This window comes from Arvicola amphibius, chromosome 9, assembly GCF_903992535.2.
Source record: "Arvicola amphibius chromosome 9, mArvAmp1.2, whole genome shotgun sequence".
Classification (NCBI taxonomy): Eukaryota; Metazoa; Chordata; class Mammalia; order Rodentia; family Cricetidae; genus Arvicola; species Arvicola amphibius.
Genome location: NC_052055.2, coordinates 5,252,744 through 5,268,806, shown reverse-complemented (window position 1 = coordinate 5,268,806; position 16,063 = coordinate 5,252,744). Strand labels below are relative to the sequence as shown.

The 16,063-nt window shown below is 36.4% G+C and overlaps 1 protein-coding gene across 2 annotated transcripts in view; it reads right to left on the bottom strand.

The window, feature by feature from the left end:
* The window catches only part of Rims2 (regulating synaptic membrane exocytosis 2), a 411,096-nt gene that overhangs the window by 222,361 nt on the left and 172,672 nt on the right, over positions 1-16,063 (bottom strand). For both annotated transcript variants that reach the window (XM_042055663.1, XM_042055664.1), the window contains one exon: positions 10,405-11,330. In XM_042055663.1, coding sequence (XP_041911597.1) covers positions 10,405-11,330 — 926 coding nt within the window. The remainder of the gene's footprint in view (positions 1-10,404; positions 11,331-16,063) is intronic.

Here is a 16,063-nt window from a genome sequence, read left to right as displayed (position 1 = left end):
TACTCCTGCGTGGGACTACTCAACAGCCTCAGAGTCTTTATATCTTAGGAAACCTGTTGCCTTCTTAAAACACACTATGGTTCCATACAAAAGCATCTCTATGTTTCTCAATTAAAGGAGATAAACTGTAAGAAACCTCTAAATGAGCAATCCGAGTGGTTTGCATGAAGGCTAGAGAATCATTCAGTTCACAGTCTCTCAGCTTCCCTGATTCAAGACTGCACAAAAGTCAGAAATGTGGCCCTGTACTCTGTAAACAAAGTAGTTTAGCACTTCAAAACATTTGAAACCAAAGTAAAAATTCCTCTGATTAATGAAAAAGGGGGCTAAGATATCATATTCATGGCACTGAATAGCATTTATTAAAGGAATAAAAACAAGTGTCATTTTGAAAATTAAATAAAATAATGATCATCAAGCACACAGAAAACTAGGTCTTAAACCATCACAAATAGCAGTGTGTAGACATTATTGAATATAATTCTTGTATGACTTCAAAGGGCAAAATTAAAATAATAAAATATCATCTGGTAATGCTACAAAACCCTATTCATGGATCTAGAGCAAGAACTGTTAAAAGACACAAAATAACCAAGCGGAAAATGTATAACTAGAAAACCGTGCAATGTAGCAAAGTGGACAGGCTCCACTGAATGTAGGGAGGACAGAGCAATGGCCAGGTGGACCAGACTGAAGGATTACAGAAGATGAACAGACATCCAAAGCCTGAGAGATGGAGACAAGTGATCCTCATTCTCCTTCTGGATGAGAAGAAAAACGAGTAGCTGAGAAAGTATTCCTAGTTAGAGGCTGAAAAATTTGCTACACTATAAAAATGGAAGCCTACAGATTCAAAATGTTATGTGTGTCTTTAAATTAGAAGAACACAAAAATCCATACAAAGATATAGCCTAAAAATTAAAACTTAATATTGTAACACAAAAAAATATGAAAAGGTGGAAAAGAGCCCATTCAGTGACAGCAAAAGCTGCATCAGAACTTGGCAGGGGACAGTGGGCGGCACAATGTTTTAAACTGCCAAGAAATGCCAGCCTTGATTCTAAATACGATGAAATTATCTTTCAAGAATGAAAATGCTCTCAGATAAAAGAAGGTTAACTGAGTTTTTCACCAGCAGACATATTATGAAAAAGAAAAAGCTACATGATATGGAAAGCCAAGGATCCTGGAAATATAAAGAAGAATGGGAAACATGGAAAGTAAAAATATGGATAAATACAGTAGAATTTTGTTCTCCTGAGTCTTCTAAATTATTTAAGATACTTGAAGTGCAAAGTATATAATGCCAACTTTTGGCTTTCAACAGACAAACAGGGGTATATAAGAGGGGAGATAACTGAACATAAGAACAAAGGGGTCGCTAGTTACCTCTCAGTGGCTGACTATGCCTGCTGATAATATGTAAAATGTACACGAAATATATTATCTAGAGCAATCAATAGAAGCTATAAAAGAAAAACAATAAAAAATCAAAAGATGTTCAAACAACTCATGGGAATACAAGTAAAAAAAAATAAAGAAACCAAAACAGAAAGAAAGAGGGAGGGAAGGAGGAGGGAGGAAGAGAGGGAGAGAAGGGAGGAAGGAAAAAAGGAAGGAAGAAAGGGAGGGAGGGAGGGAGGGAGGGAGGGAGAGAAGGAGGGAGAGAGGGAGGGAGGAAAGTGAAAACAATAAATCTAAGCATGGACATGGAAACACCTAACAAAATATTCATGAGTAAAATTTATCAAGGAAGAAACAGTCCACAACCTGGAATTTGTTTCAGGAACACAGAGTAGATATTTGAAAATCAATGTAATTCATCATTTATACAAGTTAAAGAAGAAAATCAAATGATCTTATCAATTTATGTATTGGCACCAAAAATATGTTTTTAATAATTCAGAGAATGATGAATAGACAGAAACTTTCTCAACATAAAATACAACATAAACTCTAAAGCTAAGGTACTTAACAATGAAAACTGGCTGCTTTAGAAATAGAAAAAAATCAAAGAGAGTATCTTTATTTATATAGCTCCAAAGCTGAAATAACCAGAATATTCTACAATATATAACAGCTAAACAAAGTGACATACAGACATCACAGAATGCTGCTTAATAATTAACTGAAGGTTGGGGAGACTAACGAATAGGAAAAACTATTGACATTTAGAACGTGTTCAAATGCATTAATGCTAAATAGAACTAAAGAATCTCAAGATGTCAGTAAGGGGATGTTTTGTGAATGAAACAGTACTATGTGGCTTTTTGAGGTGTGAGAATGAGGTGGTTAATGTGCTGTCTCTGTGGAAAGGGAGCATCAAAGTGATCACTGGGGACCCTCAACCACAGCCCAAAACTGCTCATGGAAAATTCTGAAAATAAAATTTTAAAAAAATCCCATAAGTTTTAAATTTCTGATCAGAGTCATGTGACAAAGCAGGGTCCTTTCTTGCCCTGTCCCACTCAAGAAGTAAGTCACCCTTAGCCTCCACAATCTACCTGCAACCTTGACTGTGGCCAAAGAGAGAGACTTTATTACATGCAGAATATTGCCAATATGTTTTATTATTAGCTGTTATAATTACTAATCTCTTGTTTTGCTAAATGTATGTATTAAGCTCTAAATACGCACATGATGATAAATGTTATAATGTAGAGTTAGATAATGTCTGTGGATACAGAAACAGGAGGGAGCTGCTACAGAACCCATGTCTTTGCTGTCTCTTTCTGCCTCTGGATACACATTGTAAACACTGGAGAGAGCTAGTGAAAGGCACACATACGCCCTCGCGGTCCTGGGCTAGCGATTTCCTACAGATCAATGTTGACTTCAGTGTGAAAGTGAAGAAGGTTCCCCATGCCTGGAGGTGTTTGCTGAGGAGCTGAGTGTGTCAACAAGCTGAAGGAGGGCCACTGGTTCAGCCAGAAGTTACACAGAAAGCACACCAGATTCCAAATCAGTCTGACAGCCAATTATTCTGTTAGTGAAAAATGACAATTGAAGATGGTGGTAGGCTAGAAGGAATCAAAGGCTCAGCTCTTAAAGTAAGATTTTTTTCAATGCAAGCTAAGCCAATAGTATGTTTGTATTTTAAACATTGAGAGAAAAGATGTGATTACCTTAATTATAACTGTTCTCCTACATTCTTTAAACTTAGGCAAAGCTTATTCAAAATATTTTATCATTGGTTTCATTAGGTTAATAAAAATTTGAAACTTAAGTCATGTAGTGCACTAAGGCATTCTTCAACATCATTTTTTGACAATAATTTTAAAGAAATTATAGCATATTATGACATGTTTCATATCTGGAGCTAAAAACACCTATGTTATTGACATGACTTCATCCTTCATTCGTTCTGTGATTTAGTGAGTCACTTAAGACATTGAGTCTCATTTTCTCATTTACTTGAAAGGAAATTAATTGCTAATTCTTGCAGATTGTTGAGAGGTTGAAATAGGGTAATAATCACAAAGATAGTTTGCAAACTACGGTTCTATCATCTTCCCTATGAATGAAAGTAAGCTTGTCCTCTTTTCCTCCTAGGTCTCACGTCCGTAGTTCATCCTCTTCAGTTTCTTGGGGAAAATGCTGTATTTTCCTAACATATGTTCCATTCAACACAGGTTCTGCAAAATGTGAGTGGCTTCATTAATTTGCAGGGTCTCAGTTAAAATAGCATGGGAAAATCAAACTGGACATATTTACATAGATGCCTTGAGTGCAGAGCTGGGGTCATCTTTCTCAGATCACAAAGACCACATGCCTTCCTGAGAGGATCACACCATGGTTTTCACACACTCAGTAAAACACAGAAGCCTCTGATGATGTCTCGCAGAAACAGTATTTTGAGAATTGATGCTAAAACTTTTCTGGAGTCAATTTATCACACAGGGGAATTCCCACATAAACCCAATAATAAACAGTTATTTTTTATAAATAATAATATAAATTTTATAAATAAATAGTCTCTTCAACAATACAGGAGATACTATCTATCTAGGGAAATTGTTTAATAACTATACTCCATGGTAAAGCTCCCAGGCTACTAGAACGTGGCAGAGGAATGACTGTAAAGTGGTTTTCATAGTCCCTATTTCCTAGTCTTCCCCTTTTTATAGGACCTGGGATTTGCTTCAAAGGAGGCAGGGTATCACTCTATATCGAGGTGCTACTCACCTTGCTTGTAGACAGTCTCTTTGCTGGCTCACTAAGGGGCTGTGATGGGGAGCCATATGGAAATGACCTGCAAGCAACCTTTAGGAACTGTGATCACACAACACCCAAGAACAGAGGCTCTGTGCGATACATCATCACGAAGGAAAAAATGCTACCGTGAAGATGATAAACACCTGATGTCAAGAAGTATATTTTGGGGGTGGGAAGGATGACTCAGCACAAGCTACTCTTCCAGAGGATTCGAGTTTGATTCCCAGCACCCACACAGTGCTCAGAACGGTCTGCAGCTCCAGTTCCAGAGAAACCACGTCCTTCTCTGGTTCTGCCTCCACCGTACATTCATGTGTCACACAGATATACATGCAAACAAAACAAGACAAGACACATAAAATAACATTTTAAAGGAAGTTTCAGGCCAGATGGTAGTGGCATACGCCTTCAGTCCCAGCACTTAGGAGGCAAAGGCAGGCAGATCTTTGTGAGTCTGAAGCCAGCCTGGTCTACAGAGTGAGATTTAGGACAGCCAGAGTAACAAAGTAAAACCCATAATAGGTATCTATACTTTGTAAAACCATGATACAGTGATTTTATAACACTGTATAATACAAGGGCAGCATAATTCATTATATCTATGTAGCTTCAGTATGAGTGAGTTCTGTTTATTTAAAAATAAAAGTTTAGAATTAATTATACAACTGATAAGAGAGTACTTAGCATAAAATTACTTGCCAACAAAGTTAATACACATGGCAAAAATCTTTGATTTTTTTAAAAGTTTTTCGCTATAGAAAATAGCTCTCCGGAAAAGGAAAGTTCTTCTTATTAAAACTTCCACAAATAGCTTTGAGTCCGCATGGTTTAGAATGCTTTACATGTTTAATTATCTCAAGTGTCATAAGGTAACATTTGCTTGAATCTATTAATATATACAGACCTTTTAGTAGCCTGTATTTTGTGAGTATTTATAGTCAATGCACTAAAGACTGTAAGCAATGTGAGATCGTGCAGGAGGGCAAATCTCACAATCGATAACAACACCTAAGCTGGGACCGATATAAAGGTAACTGTTGGAATTTGACATTTATGTTTAAAAACACGTGCTCCTTTCTTTAAGGGGACCTTTTCTCCAGAATGTACAATCTTTTCAACTTTATTAACACTAGTTTTTTAAAAAGGTTAAATATATTTTGCTTACTTTAAAAAATCCTAATAAGTAAAAGAAGCATTTTACAATTTATGGCTTAGGAAACTACCATATGCATTAATTCTTAAATTTGCTAACCTAATCTTAACTCAAAATTTTTTAGGTAAACAAAACAAAACAAAAACAAACAAACAAACAAACAAAAAGGCCTTTAGCAACCATCTAACAAACAAAATTGAGCCTTGGAGTGCAAAGGAAGCTGAGCAGTACACATTGAATGTAAGTGCTTCAAAGGGTATCCTTGGACAGTTGGGGAAATGATTAAGGGTGTGATTGCATAAAGAAGTTGGAAATGTGCCACTTTGTGATTAAAATAAATTTTAAAAATAAAAGCATAGCATCTACAAAACACCAGTTGGCAATCAAACAGCACTCCTAATCCTGATCAAGGTCTAGATCAGAGTGGTCTAGATCTAGAGCTAGAACCCTGGCAGCAAATAGGTCCCAAAGTCTAACACAGGGAAGGGAGCTGGGCAGAGTCCCGAGCATGGAAGAGACCTCTCTATCTGAAGATTCCAACCCCACAAGAAACAACTGAGACTGAAATTGTTCTGGGTTATATCTGTCATGAGGACATACTGGCCACTCCCTTGTCGTCATCCACCATAAAACAGTGTCACATCATGTGCACACACACACACACACACACTGAATGTTAATACCATGTGCATTCATGTCCACGGGATGTTTAAAGATTTAAGAGGGACAAGATGGCGTACACAAGTCACATGCAAATGTTGGCATTTTAGATAAAGAACTTAAATTTTCACAGTAAGGTCTGGGGGCTCCTAGAATAATTGCTTGCAGAGTCAAGGAATGATTATGTATTTTGACATTGTTAGACTATAGAGCATGCGTACACATATGCATGCACACACACACACAAACACATATGACGGAAGTGTTACAGAACCACTCTCCTGATCTGTGAATTAGTCAGATATTTCTGCTCTGCTCCACTTTTTTTAAATTTTTTAAAAAATATTTATTAGTTGTGGCCATCTCCATATAGAGAAGGGAAGTGGAAAGACAGGGAAGGGAGGTGGTAAACGAAGGAGTGGGTTCTGTTCCATAGAGAGTGGTGGCTGCAGTCTCTAGACATTTCTATGGTGTCACAAGTGGGCTGCAGTGTTAGCAGCACCTCGGAAGCAGAGGTCAGTAAGACAAACTCAAAAAACAGACAGTTATCCAGGCCTAGCTATCAATGGTGATGTTTAGAGAAGAAAATAAAAATAACAAAGCAAAGGGTACATTATAAAGTTTATGAAAAGCATTCCAAACTTTGAGAATAACATTAAATCGATAAATTCAGAGACACTATGGCATCAGCATTAATAATTTATCTCAATCAGTTTTTGGTTAACTAGATGAACACAAATCCGGCAGATAATTAATTTAACATTCTGAATGGTAAGTTTATCACATTGAACTAAAAAAATGTTATAAGACAAATTGTGCACAGAAAAGAATCAGTGTATAGAATAAATGACTCTTTGGAAGACTATGTATCCAATTATTTTATTCTTAATTTCTTGAGGTGAGAAAGAATGCTATTTACCTCTACATTCTCCACTGGGTCCAATCCAACACCTTCTAAATAATAGGCACGGAAAAAGCTCTTGGCAGAAAAATGAGAAATAGATGCTTTACATTTACTGAAGCATTGAGTTATATCTCTAAAGTCCACCTCACCAATTAAAACAGTTAAACACGGGGGAGAGCCTGGAAGAGCGGAAATCAACACAATCCACATAACCACGGTTACATTGTCACTATGATCACTGGAGAATCAATCCTCTTGTAAAATTCTTGACTACCACAGAACATAAAATAAGCAATCTAAAGCTACTAGCTACTTGCTAGTTATCCATTGTGTGTGTGTTTGGATAGTTTTGCTTTATTTCTTTAGTAATTAAATTCCAAAAAAACACTACTATTCTTATTCACAGATTTATAGATAAGGACTTAGACCTAAGAGGTTTAGATCTATATATTCTATATGGTTGTCTTGCCTGAATGTATCACGTGTATGCCTGGTGTTGGCATAAGATAACCTAGCTCTGATTTGCAAAGGGTTGTAAGCCAGCACATGGTGATGAGAATGGACTCGGGTCCTCTGTGGGACAGCTGAGCATCTCTCCAGCCCCAAATACAGAGTGTTTTAAAAAGCAGGAAAAGATTATATTCTCAGTGAACGACACAACCAATACTGAACTCTTAGACTGAACTAGGGATACACTCTCTCATAAATATCCTTTCACTTTTAAACAAATAATTTAAAAATCTCTAATGGATTATACTTATTAACATGACTTAACAAAATACGATAAGCAAAATGACAATGATCTAAATATGGGTGAAATTCTATCTATTTAAAATAGTGCAGTCTACCTAAGTAGTGAATAAATGTCAAAAGAATTTCTGTATTAATAAAGTCTAGGAAGGAAAAAAAAGTCAAGCCTCAACATTTCTTCCCACTGCTCTACTCTTAAAGAACCATGCAACAGGAAAAGCTAGTTACTTCTATTTCCCTACTGAACTTGAAAGTACGGTCGTGCCCATGAGGTGTCTTAGCAGAAATCGTACTCTGCAAAGCAAACTGTTAGGGAAGCAGTGAGCAGGGCTGTGCGAGAGAAGGTAGAAGGCAGCACAGTGTGACAGGAGTTTCTTCCTATGTAGGGTGCGCGTTGAACTTGTGCTTAACATATCATGTGTAAGTTTAACAAGCACAGAGGTAATTTATGGGAGTTTTAATGTCACTACTTTAGAACCATAGGATATAATATCCCTGCATGCTGTCACCTAGACTCTTCCAGGCTCTACAGTGAAGCATCTCTGTGAGTTTTGGTAAAATATGTTCTTGTTTGGTAAATGAAGGCATTATTTTAGCAAAGAGTAAGCAAACTAGAGGGAATAGGAACCAAACCACCAAAAACAAGCTTTCATAATACATGCCCTATGAAATGTGGAAAATCACCATTATTAAATATACTTAAAGCATGTTTTTCAATGAAACTGAAATTTCTACATATTCTTTAATGAAACTGACTGAGACCCACAGTTCTCTTTAGAAGTCCCACTTCTGTTAACCCAGTTCTCTCAAGGACCACAATTGAAAGTAACAATTATGAAATGGGTTGTATCATAATTTTTCCATTGTATGTGCATTTCCCAGACCCATTTGTTTAAAATTTCATGTCTTTTGCACAGTAGTGCTTTTAGACAGTATTATTCATGACTTTCTAAAATACTACATTAAGTCCACTGCTCTGTCCATCTTTCTAGCAAGCCACACTTGTAATTACTCTACTTGGTTTGTGTCTAGTCAGTGACTTCTCCCTACACCTGCTATCTTCCTACAGCTGCACAGCTTATACAACAGGGCACTGGGAAGCCCAGTGAGACTGCGGCTGTGATCAACCTCATGACACGGTTCGGACATTTCATTGTAGTATTCAGTCTCCCTGCATAGTAAGAGGAAAGAACTCCTATTCTTTCTTTGTTATGAGGAAAATTTTATCATATTTCCTGCAAGTACCATCATGTTTTGATAATTATTTTTAATCACATTTTCTAGTTTTAGTTTTAGGTAAAAAAAAAAAACTACTTTTGATTTGTATTTTCTAATTACTTATGCTACAGTATAAAATCACTATATAAATTTTATATGACTTATAATTTTATATGACCTGGATTCCTCTACTTATTACTGTTGATTATTCTAAAAAAGAAAAGGACAATCTGCTAAACACCATGACATGACTGGAAGGAAGGAGAAGTTGACATGAAGAATTCATGCCAGATACTCACCAATCTAATATACTTCATTATATTTCAAAATAAATTCCAGGGAAAAAATTAATGGTTAAAAATAATGTTAAGGGGAACATATATATCTAATTACTTAATATATTTGGAGATGAATAAAAAGTGTCTAAGGATGGGCATAATGGAAAAATATCAACAAAGAAAACTCAACTGTAGCTGTACTAAGCATGCTATCTCCAAATGATCAAAGGAAATTAATAGACAACCATCCAAATAGAAAATAAATTTAACAAAATAACAGATAATTAGAGACAAATTCTAATACAAAAAACAACTCATAAATTAATAAGAGAAAACTAGAAAATCCAGAAGTAGTAGATAGGAAGAATTAAGGGATGAAGAGATGACTCATATCAGAATAAAATTGATAAAATTCAGATAATGAGATGTGGTACTTGTGTGGCCCATTCTGGAGACAAAAATTGGGTGATATAAAACAAAAAGTTCAAGCACACGTGAAAATAGCACAGAAAATGCTAAGAACCTTTCTGGAAAGCAACTCTAAAATATGAATTAAAGTATAAAATCAAAAATTCACACACACACACATACAGAGAAAGAGAGAGGCAGGCAAAAATTATACGTAAAGAAGATCAAGACAATATTGTTTACATAACATTTAGAATAAATTTCTATACCTCAAACAAGTAAATATCATGATATATTCTTATGATAGAACAAAGTGCAGTCACTTAAGTTTCTAAAGAATATTAAATGACTTGAAAATAAGACTATATGGCAGCAACTGGAAAACACAAAGCTATTTGGAGTATGATACTACATTTATAAATCTGAAAACTCTACATTCAGAGAAAAGGGACTGAAACCTAAGGACAATAGCAGTTCTTTCTTAAGAAAGGGCTAAGGTGCTATTTCATTCTTTAAAATACCTTGAGCGATGTTTCAAGTGTTCTATCATGAACACATTTCTACTTATAAATAATACAAAAGCTGTTACTTTTCAAGCTAGAACTAATAAGTTTGTGTACATGTGCCTTCTAATAACACAAGGATGCCTTCACGAAACTCAAGGCGTTTTTAAAAACTACTTTTTTATACAAGGATAACAAGGCACTCTGTTCTTGTAGGATTTTTCTCACATGGCCAACTCCTTTAAAATACTTGAATACCAGCAGAACTAGCTCGGGAAGGAAGACTCACTGCGGGGCACGCGTGGCAGAGCTTACCTTTCTCACTCACGCTCTCGCTCTCGATCTCAACATCGTCACAGCTGGTGTACTCTGGTGTGGACGCCAGTTCCTCCTCGGAGCTGCTCAGCGAAACCTGGCGCATTTTACCTCCTTTCTTGGATTTATGAGGCTTTGGTGGCGGGGGCCTCACTGACTCCGACTGGTCTGAACTCAGAGAATCGTTCCTTAACATGGTTTCCATTTTTTCCCGTTTCGTTTTCCTGACGGCAGAGCCGGGATCTAAGTGGTGCTGTTTCCGCAGAGAGTCGGCACGCCGCATGTCCAGTCTATCGACCGGTATAGGGCTGCGCCGGGGAGTGGGAGGGCTATGGTTTGTGGTCCTTTGTGGATAAGCACTGTGTCCCTGAGCCTCTCGAGTTCTTTCCATTGAATAGGATCGTTGATTTTCCATCGCAGCTCTCCGTTCAGAGACAGATCTTTGCCTTGATGGTCGATCCATCCTTAGCAGAGAAATCCTGGAATCTTCTAGTTCAGCATTTGCCAAAGACACATCACTGTGCCTTCTCTCATGTCGTGCTCGGGACACTTCCGCGTGGATCCGCATTTGTTCTTCATAGGGCTGAGGCTTTACGGGATACCGGGCCAGATTCGGATCGCTTCTGTAGCGTGCCTGGTACTCCTCCTCCCTCCTCTGTCTTTCAGACTCGTCTCGGCTCTCCACATCCTCGTCGTCTACAAGATACTCCTCGGAATGTCTATGGCCTCTCCTGGAAGAATCCCTATAATTTAAATGATCAGGCTCTTCATAAAACTGAGGTTCACGTTGAGATTGTCTATCAGCATAATCTGACGGCGATCTAGGCATTGTGCTGTCTGAAGGGACATACTGTGAATATTCCTCTCTCTCTTCGCTCTGGTCGTATCTTCGATTTTGATCCCTGGACACGGATGGACTTCTTTTCCTGGAAACCAGAGAAAAAGACTCTGAGGTGACACTTAAGCAGGTTACACTTCACAGATCCACTGACGGGGGTGCGTATATTTAGGCAGATCATTTTGCCTTTTGTCTTGTGAAAACACAGCTTAAAAATACTATAATATTATATTAACCTACACAACACCAGGTGTGTATGTGTGCCTGTGTATACAGATGTGGTATGCAAGCAAGTACGTACTATAGAACATTCAGTTTACTCTGAGCATTATTTTTATACAAATGACTAAAGAAAAGCCCACTATGAAAAGTGTATGTCATGAATTATACTGTAGACACAGGATCTGAATTTCTTGGTTATACTTACTGCGCCCAATCTCGGGGAGTCTGTATTTTCAAATAAGAGACTTGGACCACACACTTAACTGAGATTGATTTAGTCGCACACTGAATCATGGATTAGGAATACGTAAATGAATACAACACTATTATCCCCAATTATTATCATGTTGAATGATCCTAAGGAAGTACAATCTTATAACATTGATACCAAAGCTTCATCAAGCTAATTTGTTTAAACAAAAGCTTTACGTATTATGGATTTCCAGCAGAATATTATCAAAACATGTTTAGAACAATTTTATTCCTACCTTGGGGAAACAATATGAAAGTTTTGAGAATAAGTATAAGGTAAATAATCTCAACAGAGGATCCTAACTGCAAACAACAAATAAAAAAAAATACCTCCCATTATAGAATTCAGTTTCCAAAGAGAGATAAACAGTCGGTCCCTGGCTAAAACAGCTGTTTTTCTAATCATTCTATAGGAAACATAAATTCAATATTAAACTAGTAATCACTTTGTTGTAAAGATTAGGAAATATGCCTAAGGCATCTGAATCATGGTATATATGCTCCTTTCTATTGGGCTTAATTAAGTAAGGTGGAATAGTGGTTGAAATCTGAAATTGGGAGGATTATTGGTCCTGCTGCTTAAAATAAAACTTGAAGTACTACAGTACACTTTAGTATAATAAACCTCTACCAAAAGTCAGGTAACATTCCATTGTAAGATTCTTGAAAATAAATCATCTACTATCAGTTACTCTGACATATTAATTTTGGGAAAAGAAAATATCTAAGTACATCATGAATCATTTCATATATACTGTCTTTTAAATTTTAAAATTTCAGGAACTAAAGAAACTCCATCAAAGTTCAAATATGTCTAATCTGGATGTTGGTGTCCATCCTGAACAGACATGTCTAATCTGGACATTGGTGTCCAGTCTGCACAGACATGTCTAATCTGGACATTGCCTGCACAAAGGCTTATGAAATAACCCTGAGTTTCTGTTATTCTCAGGAAAAAAAATGACAAGCAAAATAAATGATAATGTGTATGTTTCTCTAAAAGGATAATAAAGCATTTAATAACATTCAACCATAAGTCATAATTCAAAGCAATTTCTGAGTTAATCATTCAAAGATTCTGAGAAATTGAGAACCAAGGTACACCATTTCCCAATTTTCCACTTCCATCTGTCTGTTCCTATTTCCTGATATGATCTCATCAGCACATACTTCAATTCCGTTTCTACTCAGCTACTTCTCAGTATTAAGCCTGTATGATTAAAATTCTTTTCCTGTGACCGTATGAAAGGAATGCTAGCCCACTAACAGGAAACACATCTGAGAGAGCCTACATCTATCCGCTGCACAGAGCAGCATTTCTATCTCAGTTGCTGTTGCTAGTCAGTCAGGCAGACAAACTTCCAGCCTATTTCTAAATACTCTGTTGTACAATGCACCAGATGTTCCATTATAAACCTTTATCTAACTATGCATAATAATTTGAGTAAGAAATATGTCAACTATTTAAAACTTTATGTCTGGAAAACCATGGTGATGGATGAGAAAATGCCAAAAAAAATATATTTTTTCAAATTTGTTACTTTTCTAATATCCCAGAGGCAGTATCAGTTTATATATTGCATATTAATTTTCCTACTATTATTACAATTTCCATTGGCTTTCTTCACTGGCTTGTGGTAATGATACCAGAATAATACTGACCATATTTACCAGTTAATATCAAATCTCTGAAAATAGAGCAGAAGACATATGAAAAGATTTGAAAGGACAATGAGAGCATGCATGAAAAGATAAGGCTTAAAATATTTTTAATTTTTAACTAATGATATAGAAAATTTTTAAGAATCTTAGTGACACTGAATGTCATATAAATTTGAATTTTACGGTACAACAACTTAGCACTGGCTATATATTCCAATGAAAAATCTTATTAGTAAAGATCATTTAATAACTATTTTATAAATAAAATATATTGCATCAAATCAAAAAATAAAAAACCAGAAAGCACCATCATCTTACATTCACTAACTCTCATTTTAAAAATGAAAGACTAGATAGCTGACATTCAAAAATTCCAAAATTTGAAACAATACCTCCATCTTTTTAAATGCTTTGCGAAACATGGATTTTGCAAATTTGAATAAAAATAGTACTTCATGAATACAATTTTAAAGCTGGCTATATAGTTTAGAGCAAATATTGCAAAGTCAAAATTCAAAGCTCTTAGAGTACATCCTGAATCTAAGCAAATATGTGACAAGGTGGAGCATGCAGTATACACGCCCCATGCATACAACTCCTCTTCTAAAAGCAGAACAAGTCGATTTATATTTGTAAAAAGCATGAAAATGTTTACACATCACAATAATATTTAGCATTTTTATTTTTACCTTTGTTCTAGCAATGCACATCTGTCGGGCAAGAGGCCTCAGGCTGACGAAAACACATCAGCATTACGCCAGGCACTGCTTCTCTTAATCCTTGCAGCCCCAGCAGAATGCCAGGAGCCATCCTTCATCAGATGGCTTGAAAGACTCTTGGCTTGCGATCATTTTATTACAAACCTCGACTACTGAAAGTCAAGCAGCATTCACTCAAGGAGGAAGCCACAGAACACTGCAGCGAGGGACGCGTGAGGCCAGGTTATTTTGACGCTGTCTCTGTGCGGCTGTATATAGCTGCAGGTCAAGTGAGAATGTACCCTAAGGAGGATTACGGTACTTAGCTGATTACGGCCTCACAACACTGAGCCACACGCAATCCGGATCCAAGGCATTTCTGGTCGCTATACTAAAAACTGGAGCGCTACAAATTTACAAACCACTTCCCTTACAGAAATTATACTCCTTTGAAAATGACAGAATTCAGTGTCATTAAAACTGATTAATAATTTTGCTCTTCGGCTTTTATCACAAAACAAGCCCATTATGTAACTTTTTTCAGTGTTTAACTAGGTTTTTTTAATCTAAAAAGACAATGTTGCCCCCAAAAAATTTTTAAAAGAACAGGTGTTATGGAAATTCATAATTTTAAGAAAAAGTGCTGTGCAAACCAAGAAGCTGGTTAGACACTGAGTATAAATCCAACTTGGTTCATTTAACTTATAATCTAAACATGGCCCATCTCATTGTCTGAAGTCTTTACCTCCCCAAATAAAGACAAAACAGTAGTTTCCTTACAGTCAAAACCTAGTTATTTCAAAGCTAACATTATACTTTTGAAAAATTGCATCTAAACCATTCCAAATAATTTCTATAATATATGAATAAGGCAATGTTTGAGGTCTGAGTAAAGAGATAGGACAATTACGCTATCTATCAGTCTCTCGATCATTCGGTTTAAACAGCAGCCTAGGAGTATGTGGGAGCACAGTTCAATCATCTCCATTATCGTCCACAAAACTTTCTTCTAGAAGTAAGTAGGTCTCAGGAGCACTGTGGGATAAATAAAGATAATAAAGTGATTCTCTTGGGTTTTTTTCTCTTACTTTTGTTTTTGTTTGGTTGTTTTTTTGTCATAGGGTCTCTCTACATAACCCTGCATGTCTGGAACTCACAGAGATCAACCTGCCTCTTCCTCTCTAGGGCTTGAATTAAATGTGTGCCAACACACCCATCAAGAGTCGTTTTTAAAAACCTGTAAGATGTCTAAGATCTGTAGAATCTTTCAAAAGAAAGGAATAAAAGTTCAATAGAATTATTTTCCAAAAGAATGTTAACCAATGATAAAATACAACCAAATTGAGTCCACAGCTCATCAAATAAAACAACCAATTTCCCCAAAGTATATTTTGCTTCTTCCAAATTTCGAAGCCTAGAAAATTTCAGTCATTCCAATTGACAGATTACTATCAAACTTCCTTCTCATTTACTATATCTTCCACCCTCTTTTTCTTACTTTCCTCTTTAGGCAAATCAGGAAGGGTTTCACTGTGTAGCCTAGGAGTCCTGCCCTCCCTTCCTGACCGTTGCACATCAGGACACAAGTGCTGGCCACACCAGCCCTCCCTTAGAGACACTCTTCAAGTCTTTGCCCTGCTCTGGCTTTCTCAAGAAGGCGGGGCCTGACCACCCTATTAAACATGTCAGCTGCATCTTCTGTACAGGTTCGCAGTTAAGCTGCTCATCTTTTCATGTCTTTAGTCACTTACAGTCATCTAATTATGACATTAAAAAACTATGACATTTCAGAAATGTCATACTTATCATCTGCTTTCATATACTGAAGCATGAATTTTAGTAGTAGGGATTGTCGTTTTGGTCAGGATATCCCAATACCAAAAATACAAAAAATATTCAATATTTACTAAGTAAAATAAGTATAGGGACATTCCATACTATGGTAAAAATAAATATATAATGTAATTAATAGCTTATCTAAAATATA